The following is an 11,021-nucleotide window of genomic DNA, read 5'->3' on the forward strand; positions in this document are numbered from 1 at the left end:
ATTGTTGGTTACTCGTAAAGAGTAAGCAGTAGGTAGAGTGGTAGTAGTAGTAGGGTAGAGTAAAGTTGCTTTGATTTGATCGAGTATCTATCGAGGAGGACAGAGGTATATAAATGCAGGGACCTCGTGTAAGTGGGTGTGGGTGGCTTGAAAGGCTTCACCGCGATTTGGGTGTTAAAACAAGGTCGAAACAAAGACGGATTGTTTTAAGGCTAGAAAGTGGATGCCCTGACGTCTTTTTCCATGGAAGAACCTTTTAATTCACTCACCGCAGACAGTTTCTTGTGCTTTGTGGGAATGAACACGAAGAACGCTGAGGCTGATGAATGGGTACTCGAATAGGATCAAAGAGAACGCAGTGAACGGGCGAGGACGCCTCATCTATATACTCATTCAAGAGAGCCTCTTTCGACGACTTCACTCACATTCCACAGGCTACTACTATCTGAGACATATCACACAGGCATCAGCCGTGCAGTAGGCAGCCCGGTTGATGCTGCTAGGCATGGGCATGGACATGGCTGGAAATAGGGCCCCAAGGAGAATATGGCTGCATGAACCCACTCACAAAAACAAGGCTGTATCTCCAAAAGCGGCCCAAGTCCCAGTCATATCTTGGAATTCATGTAAGCGTGAGTGTGCTGAAGGACACTATGACTGGGAAAATGGGTGGTCATCGGTCTACCTCTTTCGGGGCGGGGGCTCTGCCTCTGCACGTGAAGTCGTTGAAGCCAAGAGAGATACGAACCTGTAGAGTCGCGCGCACGACGACGCCACGCGGCCCGAGGATGGGATAGTCGGGAGGCGCCGGTTCTGAAAATGGAAGTCATGGGTTTGAAAATAGCGGGTTGATAAGCAAACAAGGGACGAAGACGAGCTGAGAAGAGTTGGTGGCTGACGATAACTCAGCGCCTTTTGGCTGTCTGGCTGTCTACTACTGTCAATATTGGTGGTGCCACGGGCTCAAGTTGGCAGTGATAAACAGGTTCAAATGCACATAGGGTCCACGGGTCTAGCGCTGCAGCCGCCAGTAAAAAAAGGTAAAAAAAAGTAATACGACAAAAGGATCTACTGTGAATCTTGGGAGGGAGGTAGAGAATGAGTGATGTTCACTACACTACACACTACAGCACTAGTCTTGGTAGATCGTGACCCCTCATTCGTCCATCTGAACATGGGGGTTGGATTCGTGATGGACTTTTAGCAATGGTATTTCCTTGGAAAAGACCAAAAGTCCGTCGCGGGGTCGGTGTTATCGTCCGTCTAACTGAGACATGATAGACATGGTTGACACCACCACCACAGCCAGATATTCTCATCTGACTGTGCCTCTGCCTCTCTCAGCTCCACCGGCCAAGCCGGAATATCTCGAGAGGAGTCATGCTTTACCCCTCAGGGACAAACAATGATTCAAATTTGCGATCGGGCATTTCCTACCAGATCGATCCGCAAATGAGGCCTGTTGTGCATGGTGCCTTGCAGCTTTGAATAGCGTATCCGCAAAGACTCCATATTTGGGTTATCACGCTTCGGGTGTCAAGCACGCGAGAGGGGAAGCATGAGCTTCTTTTTTAAAAACTCTGCTTCTTCTGCTTCTTCTGCCAACTTCCAGGGGCTGGTAAAGTTGGTATGAGACTGCTCGGCGTCGTAAACTTGGAGGGTCGCACGTCTAAGCCACGAGATGCCTTCGTGAACAAGTTCGTGTAGAGTAGTGGTACTGTTACTCAGCAGTAGAGAGTAATAGTGAGGTGAGAGTGATCAGTCACCCATTTACAGCGTAAACCCATTCATTATTGGGGTCGTCGTCCGATAAGTTACGGACAATTCTCCCGTGTTGGACATGGACCCTTGCGACGATCACAGAAGATTACGTGTGTTACTACACCAGTTCGGGGATGCCATCAAGGGAAAAGAAGGGTGTGATGAGAGCCCTTGGAATCTAAATCATCGACTTCTAATTGTCCCATCATATCAGTATCATGGGCATCTTCACTGCCAGCCTCCCCCGGATTCATCCATTCCTCCCTCTTCTCTGTCCCTCCAATCCTGCTTTGATCCAACCCTGTGGTCCCCCTCCCTGGTCCCCATGTCCCATGATCACCATGGGCCCTCCCAAGCCACACCAAACAAGGGTCAGGGGTCTGGTCTGGACCCGCCTTTTCTTCTCTCTTACAACTTACAAGTTGGAAGATGCGGCATTAAGATATTATCTCCCGCTGTCCATGTTCAAAAATTACATGATTTTATCGTCATTGTTGCGGTTTAGACTTCAGTTTCAAGACCACATGGTATAGAACCATGATTCATTAACCTTGATTCCACCATGGACGGATAAATAGTTGGTCTAGTCAGAGGTTGGTTTAGAAGCAGGTCTGAGCGGGTATGCGCCGTTCCGACACGGCGTCGACGCGTCCCGTCAAGACAAACAGACATCTCACCTGCAGAAAGAGTTTCACTAGAAAGCAATAGTTTCTACCGCCATCACGTCCACCCGCCGAAGACGATTCCTCTTCCAGTTGGCAGAAACGGGCCACGGGCCGCAAATATGGGTCTGGACCGGGCGACCCTCCGGATCTGGACCCACCCTTCTTCCGAGATCAGACTGTTCCGGTCTCAGCCGCAGTTGACATTTCGGTAGACCCATTAAAAATGTGTCAGCTAATGCAAGCCAGAATTCTATAGCTGAAGAACGGGTTGCTGTATCTGTAATCGCCTACGCAATGTAACGGCGGACAAATCAGACCCATCTACCTGATCCCATGTCTCTCGCTTCTTGGGCTGGGCTGGGCTGGACAACCTCGAACTCCTCTTCGGACGCCCGGACCCTCCAAGTGTCAGGGATGAGTCTAATCTTCAATATCTCAGATAGCCGACAGTGAGCGAGCGTAAGGCTACAAGCTAGTGCTTCTGACATCAGAATTTCCTATGAGGCACTGACAGTTGGCGTCTTCCATGGCGCGAGCCTTCGATAAATCAACCCGAGCCACGTTCCTGGAGCCGAGACTTTGCGAAACGACGGTGAAGAGAAAATTCTGCATGCTATCAGCTCCATTGAGTGAGTATCAAGCAGGACCTTGGCAGCGCAACCAAGGATTTTCGCTAATCGAGCGCCACTTGTACCAGCAAGTGGTCAATGCCCTGCTCGTGTCTGTGTCGGTCTAGCATCGTGAAGGAGGAGCTTTAGGTCCTTGTAGCGGCATTATCGGTCCAGAACAGTCGGTGTCTTAGCCCGACTATAGCGAGATGGAGTCTAGTTAATGCCCAAACTTGGAAATGAGCTTGGGCACCGCACTAATGCAAGTGCTAGATGGATCGAATATGCATGCTTGACATATCTATTAGTGCTATGAGCTTATCTGTTTGATAGATGTGTATTTCGCGTAAATATCTCTTCTTCCGTGGGTAGGGCTGTGCTCGAGTTGGTCAATGTTGAAGCTCGAGGGTACCAGCCCTCCATGGCCTGAGCTTACAGAGATCACAAACCTGTGCTTTAATGCATTGAACAAGAAAGTGATGAGACAAAAGCCTAATAATGGGAGATGGCAGTTGCGACAATCTTTTCTCATCAGCTGCGATTGAATGGTACAGAGCTTAAGAGACAAGCAAGACATGTCCATTGACAAACAAGGCAGGAATATCGCATGATCCACCATTACCACTTTGACACCTTCGTGTAGTTGACAGAGCGAGACAGTCGTACGAGTTTAAGATATTGTGGCGTTCAACCCATGACTGTATGATACAGTTTGTTGAGTATGATTACGCTCCTCTGATGACCATTAAGAAGACATACACTGCAGAATACTTCTTCAAGATTGAACAATCCCAAGGATCAGCCAAGCTCTATTCTATGCAAGAGATTGTCCAGTTAACATTAAATGCAGGAGGCTACTTTGACGGTTTCCTAAGCCAGCTCAGAGACTCAGTGACTTGTGCAGTAGCTACTCAGAATTACACCTTAACTTGATGCGATGCTCTTAACATTTCTGTAGCTACATCTGTGCTATGTCTCTTGGCTATCGGGTAGCTAAGTTTGTTCTCAGCTCTATGGAAGTAATCGAAATGCTTGACTAAGTCGGGACCGAGATAAGAATGGAATGTCATAACACCTTGGAGAGTTTGTTGAGTTATCATGGTTTGGTCGCGTCAAAGACCTTAGGCGGAGATGTGAGTCTGTCAATAATGATCGTAGTAAGCTTGGACAGAATGTGAATATCGCGATGCCAGCCTAGAACAGGCGATCGTGAATCCCCAAAGAAAACTTTATTTTCGGTGGTGGCTAAGCAGCTCGTTAAATTCATCGCAATGAAACCAGAAACACCAAGCAAATAGAACTATGTACGCGGATAGCATGCCTTGCTTCGTTTTCAAAGTCGCAATACTCTTGAGGGCTTTCCCCTTGGAAGAATACATTGGCAACAATCTGAATGATCAAGACGTCGAGGAAGCTCAGCACAGAACATTATCACTAGAAACCCTAAGGTTCAAAGCAGAATATTGTATACAATCCGGGCATATTCAAGTCACGAACTACGGAAGTTTATGCTGAAGTAAACAAACTTTTCAATTGGGAGCGTATAGCCCAGCATCTCTACGGCCTTGATCAAGATTCCTTGCGGACTCAAAGCTATGGAGCGTTGCGAATCTAGAGAACTCTTTCAACAAGCTTGATACCCCCAGCTTCAACCTTGAACCGGATTGGGTCGCAAATTTCTCGAGAATAGGGAGCCAGTACACCTGGAACATTGAAGGCGGGATGACCGTCAAGGAGCAGCTGGGTGGCAATTCCGCAGGTCAACCCAACTGCCTTGGACATGGCCGAGCAGCCGCCACGCTCTCCAAACAGCTCAAGGGTAGATGTGATCGTATCCTGTTGATATAAATGTCAGTTGTGTCAGGTTCTGGAAGGCTGTGATAGGAATTACTGACCTTGTTGCCGTCCTTCCACTCGACGACGAACTTGTGCTGAAGCATTAGCAGGTCACGTTCATGGGGCTGGTAGCTGCAGAGTTTCCCAAGTTGAGTTGAGAGTGTGTCAAGGAGGTTATCGTGGATAGTAGGCTTCTCGTCTGAGAAGAGACCAATCCACTTGAGGCCAGCCAAGATCTTGTCACGTTGGTCGGGGTTGGGGAAAGAGCAAATCTCATCCACCTTGGCTACAAGATCAGCTTCGCTGGTAGAAGCAGCTCCAGTGGCCTTTTGCTGGATCATGGCCCAGGACATCCCATCCTGGAGCCAGCCCTTGCTGGTTGCGTCAAGCCAACCAAGCTCAATGAGGGTCTTGACCATGGCCGGGTTGCCTTCGTATCGAAGAGTGCCTCTAATGACCGTATGGGCTTCGGGGATCTTGTAGGCCTCACGGAACGAAGCGGAGTCTCTGTTGGGATATGCAAAGAACGAGTAACCGTCAACGACATGATACGGGACTGCTGCATTCATGAGATCCTTGTTGGGAACTTCGACAATCTTTCCGTCCTTCAGGAAAGTAGCAGAGTTCAACTGCGAAAGAAGAGCACCGCGAGGTGACCAAGAAAACTAATACAGCCAAAGTCAGCGGTAATCTTCCACAGCATGCCTTGAGCTTACCTTGAAACGCATTGGGTTGTCAGATGCCTCAGGTGCAGGGAGGCCACCGCAGTACGAGTAGAACTCGAGGATCTAGACTAATCAGCATGGAGAAGCAACTTGTGTGTTTGTGCTCTTACCTTTCCACCCTTTTCATGGACCTCATCGATGGTCTTGATGGCATACAAGTGGTCAACACCAGGATCGGCACCAACTTCATTCAGCACGGTGATACCGGCCCTCTTGGCCTCATCCTCAAGGGCTCGAATAGCGGGAGACACGTAGCTCGTGGTGACTACATTAGTTTTACCCTTGATAGCCGATTTGACGACGTCGGCATGGTAGACGAATGGTACAAGGGATATGACGAGGTCATGTTCTGCAACACGACGGTCAAGTTCCGGAGAAGCAACATCGAGTACGATAGCATTGGTGCGAGAGCGTCCCGCTGCGAGTTTCTGAGCGGTAGAGAGGGTACGGCAGGCTGTTGAGTAAATGTTCAGCGGGAGGCTACAGGAAGATAAGGGGGGCCACTGACCAATTGTGAGGTTGTTGTTGGAGCTTCGGAGCAAGTAATCGACGCATGGCTTGGCGACCATGCCGCTGCCGAGGATCAAGATCTTGTTGTTAGCCATCACGATGAACGTAATGTCGAGTGACTGTTACGAGAATGTTGGCCAAGTGGAATGGCTGTTGTGGTTTCTGAGGAGGAGGGGGGGTTAAGGAAGAGGGAAAGGAAGAAAAGGTGGCACGCAAAATCCAAGTTGAATATAAATTGCAATTTCTTTGCGGTATCGGTCTGTTAGGGTTTGTGAATCACAGTCGGTTACACAGCCCTTCGATTGGCTTGCGTATGTTCAGTTGTTCACCGGGCCAGCAGAGCACTGGCGAGCAGTGGCAAACCTACATGCTCAGTGTGTTACTCTGTGTATTAAGTTATATCACTTACAATCACTTAAAGTTACATCTCAGCTGACCTTCTGTCCCTACGAACTTATGAACTTGTACACAACGTGCCAGATGGTGTAGATGACGGCGTGAATAAGGCTACATCGGGTCCACATGATTTCTGACCCCAGATCGATAGCTCAATGAGTACTGAGGCCATCGACTTTGCCATTTATCTGCTCGAATACCCTTTTGTTAATAAAGTACAAAATTCACCAGTATTACGTGCAGGAAGTGCGTGAGCCGGACACACCTTCATTGTTGCTGAGAGATGTGTACTCTATACAGGAATCCCCACCGAGATAGTAGGTAAAGGCGTAACTCAAATCATTTTATGTTTCAGTGGAGTATCGAAGGAACTGAGTAGCTTTAACCGTGGCATGTTTAAATCGTAGTTTCATCCACGTATATAGAGACAGTGTTTAGTAAGTAAGCTCCGTTTCACTTATGCTAGGGCTCCTCGGCAGTTTGGTGATTTCCAAGTCATCGAGAGAAACAGAAGAAGATCTTACTACACATTGGAATCGGCCCTGACACACCTTTTCAGGGGAGCCAGTACTATAAGTATGGCCTCCTGTTGCATAAGTTGGCCCTAGCTGAGACACCTTCCTACACGAGTGAGCACATCTAATCGTATTGTCTCCGATATGAACAGCCACTCAGTAAGAATTGTTATTGTAGGGGCAGGCACTTTCGGTGAGAAAAGCTTTACAGATATTTACTATAACTGCTGAACGTACCAGGCCTCTCTACAGCCTACCACCTTGGAAAGTCGGGATACCAAAGAGTAGTATGCCTCGACCGATGGCCTTATCCTTCCCCATCTTCAGCTGGCTATGATCTGAATAAGGTAAGTATCGCCCAGACTTTATACGCTAGTAGCATGCTGAGGTTTAGATCATGAGAACCGAGTATCCAGATGATGTGTACACAAAGCTTTCTCATGAAGCTTTGAACATTTGGAGAAAACCAATGTTCTCGGGTATTTATAATGAGACTGGCTGGTGAGTTCCTGTCACTCATCTGGGCACCCATGCATGTGTCTCTAATTATCATGCAGGCTGTTCTGCACCGACGGCACCACTGAGCAGGGCCGAGTACAGGCTTTCGACCAGTCTGTTGAGAATACGAAGCAGTCGGGAGACGCATCTCAAATGGTAGAGCTCACCAGCTGGGAAGAGACAGTTGCTATGTTCCCCTTCCTTGGAAACGGGAAGGTTGGTGACAATGACACGAGCAAGGAGTTGTTCAGGGCAATTTTCAACAAGAACGCGGGGTGGATCGATTCAGTCAAGGCAATGGAACTAATCGGAAAGGAATGTGAGGGATTTGGTCATGTTTTCCACTCTGGAGACCAAGGAACCGTCGTAAAAATACTCCGAGATGGCAGTACAGGCCAAGTTACGGGCGTCCAGGCAAGAGACGGTACTATGTACGAAGCCGACATAGTCATCCTCGCCATGGGAGCTTATAGCGATACCCTCCTAGACTATGAACGTCAACTAGAGGCGGTAAGTCTGAGACCAAGGCAAGAATCGGAAGCTGATCATCTTGATTTAGACTGCTTATGCTGTAACACATATCAAGCTGTCAGAGGAGCAGTACAAACGGTACAAAGATATGCCAATCATAAATATGTAAGTATCGGCAAACATCCGATAGTCAAAGGCAACAGAGATACTAAAGTGGATGCATCATAGGTCTAGACGAGGGTATATGTAAGTGGATGTTGTTACATCTTATCTGGTGCTGACATAGTATCTGTAAACAAGCTTTCCACCGATGGAGAACCGCATACTCAAGGTTTGCAAGTAAGGAGTGCCGCATCAAGCTTCCTGTCCTATTTAGGTATACTGACTAGTCAAGTACCGACACTTCCTATCTGAATTCGAGGGATTCGCAAGCCCGTACAGATGATTGGGGCTCAAAATCATTCCCTCGCGATTCTGCATATCACCCAACAGATACACAGCCTTTAGATGCACAGCGAATCACACAGAGGTTCCTGAAGTGGATGATTCCTGAGCTTGCGGCGGAAAAGATTCATTCTTCACGGTAGGTTGAGACACCAACATACTTTCGGTGTACAAGCTGACATATTTCTTGCAGGCTTTGCTGGGATACTGAATGCAAGTTCAACTTTTACCATTTGTCACAAGGCCAAACACTAAACTTATTCTTAGCGCACGATTCAAACTGGATCATTGGCCCTCACCCCAGCAGCCCCAAGTCACTGTTTGTTGCTACAGGTGGCTCCGGGTACTCATTCAAGAACTTTGTCAATATAGGTAGTTACATCGTGGAGATGCTGGAAGGGAAGCTGGACCCGGAGCTCCAAGAGCTCTGGAGATGGCGGCCGGACAGGGTTGGCCAAGATGCAGAGATTGAAGCAAGATCTAGGCGACCAAAGCTTGAGTTATCGGAGGCTGAGGGTTGGAACCACGATCACGAAGTGAATGTTCATCGAATTTGGGGTCAGAGCAGATATTGAAACTCTATCAATGGTGGGAGGGGGAACCGGTATTTCCAATTACCTTGTTTCGTTTACACAGATTGACTCTATAAGCTTTTAGCATCTCCTCGTCTCGCCGAATCCTGATATAAGAAAAACCAATATAACCCTGAAGATGCGTGTCTCAATATAGATAAGCGTGGCTGGAGCCCCCTGCAGATCCGAATCCGGGGAAACGAGACGCCATTCCTATCGCAGCATAACACGGAATCTTCCCCACGTGATGACCTCATTGGATAGCTAAGCTCAGCTGTTTGTCGAGCTTCGCGTCTCGTCTCATTCCATGCCGATTCATTCATAGCTCTATAGTCTCATTACCATCCCTCTTCCTTCAATAATCTCATCATATCATATTAAGCAATCAACTACTGAGACGTAACACATCCCAGCCCCATCATGACCCAACTTGACATAGCATCCAGCGCAACGCTGAGAATGGATATCTCCGCCAAGAAATCGAAGATGCCCCTGCGTATCATGACTTACAATGTTCGTTACGCAACGACAAAGTTTGAGAAGAACGAAAGGCCTTGGGCTGAGCGCCGACCCAAGCTCATCAACCAATTGAACTTCATCACCGCTGGTCAAGAGAGCCCCTTCATCTGTCTCCAGGAGTGTCTCTTCCATCAGGTCAATGAGATCCAGGAGGATCTGGGTGCTCCGTGGAAGCATATTGGTCGGGGACGCGGTAAGAAACCTGAAGAGGGCGAGTTCTCTCCCATCTTCTACCGCGACGACATCTGGAAGGAGGTACGTAGTGAAGTCCGCTGGTTGAGTAAGACACCCGAGAAGCCGTCCCGAGGCTGGGACGCAGCACTCAATCGTATCGTCACGATGGCAGAGTTCGAGCACCGCGCAACAGCCACCCGTGTCATCGTCTTCAGCACCCACTTCGACCACATCGGCGTAGAAGCCAGACAGAACAGCGCCAAACTGCTCGTCCAGTTCGCCCGTGAGTGGGGACAGGCCGGCAACAAGAAAGCATCGGCGGTGCTCATCGGCGGCGATTTCAACAGCGAGCCCGATGACGGGGCGTACAAGACCATAACGGCGTCTGGCTCAGGCATCTCTGACGTGTCGGACCTGGTACCCAAGGAGAAGCACTACGGCAACGAGACGACGTACACGAGCTTCGGCGGTTCCTGGCCACCCTCGCGCATCGACTTTTTGTTTATCCAGGAGCCGCGTACGGCAGTTGTCAAGACGTTTGGCGTGCTGGCGAATGGCTTCGATGATGGCGTTCGTATCTCGGATCACCGACCTGTCGTGTCAGACTTGGACATTGTGGTTTGATCGGGCACAAAGGTTGTACCGTGCCCAACGTGAGTGCATCTTGTGACTAAGTTGACATATGCTGTTCTCTAACAAGTGACAGACACAGATGTCCAGTATTGTTTGGAAATTGAGCTTAATTGTTATGCATACAAGGTCGATGGGGTGATGCTGAAGAGCCGGCTTCACAACATGAAAACTGCCGGCAGGGGTATCCAGAAGATCGGACAAACAGAGCTGACATGTTTTTCTCGAATAACTACACTCCCAGTTGCACACACCCATGGTTACAAATCATGACAGTCAATTGCCACACTTCTAGTTTGACAGGTCAAGATTGTTCGATGGGCAGTTGTTTCTCCCGTGACCGTTCCTGTGGCAGTTCAACGTCTGCTGCTACAGCATGTGAAGTTGCAATTCGCTGTCAATGTATAACCAGATCAAGTCCGTCTCTGCGAATCCCAGATCGATCGTAGAGATCACAGCATCGCATGCAACAGATACGATTGGGTTGTTGCCCGTTCTCAAAGTGATCGTTTCCACAACAGTGCTATGCAAGCTAGCAGAACGGGTATGTAACATGCATAGCCATAGAAACCGCGTCGTTGATCAGCGCCGAGTAGAGATAGGAAATTGACGAGTAAAAACAGTTCTTCTGCTGTAGACTAATGGGTTCTTGGACAGCTGCAGGATAGCGGCCTATCATTGTGAGACCTACGCAACC

At 48.6% G+C, this 11,021-nt stretch overlaps 3 protein-coding genes across 3 annotated transcripts; 2 read left to right on the forward strand and 1 right to left on the reverse strand.

Annotated features, from left to right (window-relative positions):
• Window positions 1–4,645: 4,645 nt before the first annotated feature.
• On the reverse strand, window positions 4,646–6,200 carry FIESC28_02924 (uncharacterized protein; the record flags this gene model as incomplete). Its single annotated transcript, XM_031157073.1, has 5 exons — window positions 4,646–4,870; window positions 4,930–5,535; window positions 5,587–5,658; window positions 5,706–6,049; window positions 6,104–6,200. The coding sequence occupies 5 exons, from the start codon at window positions 6,198–6,200 to the stop codon at window positions 4,646–4,648; spliced, it is 1,344 nt and encodes a 447-aa protein (XP_031019025.1).
• Window positions 6,201–7,160: 960 nt separating this feature from the next.
• On the forward strand, window positions 7,161–9,004 carry FIESC28_02925 (uncharacterized protein; the record flags this gene model as incomplete). Its single annotated transcript, XM_031157074.1, has 7 exons — window positions 7,161–7,209; window positions 7,257–7,363; window positions 7,411–7,517; window positions 7,574–8,024; window positions 8,074–8,150; window positions 8,380–8,568; window positions 8,623–9,004. 7 exons carry the CDS (start codon window positions 7,161–7,163, stop codon window positions 9,002–9,004), a joined length of 1,362 nt encoding a protein of 453 aa, XP_031019026.1.
• A 417-nt stretch (window positions 9,005–9,421) lies between these two features.
• FIESC28_02926 (uncharacterized protein) lies at window positions 9,422–10,318 on the forward strand (the record flags this gene model as incomplete). Its single annotated transcript, XM_031157075.1, has 1 exon — window positions 9,422–10,318. One exon carries the CDS (start codon window positions 9,422–9,424, stop codon window positions 10,316–10,318), a length of 897 nt encoding a protein of 298 aa, XP_031019027.1.
• Between the last annotated feature and the right edge of the window lie 703 nt (window positions 10,319–11,021).

Source organism: Fusarium coffeatum (assembly GCF_003316985.1).
Source record: "Fusarium coffeatum strain FIESC_28 chromosome Unknown BRIP53273_contig_61, whole genome shotgun sequence".
In the NCBI taxonomy this organism is placed as follows: domain Eukaryota; kingdom Fungi; phylum Ascomycota; class Sordariomycetes; order Hypocreales; family Nectriaceae; genus Fusarium; species Fusarium coffeatum.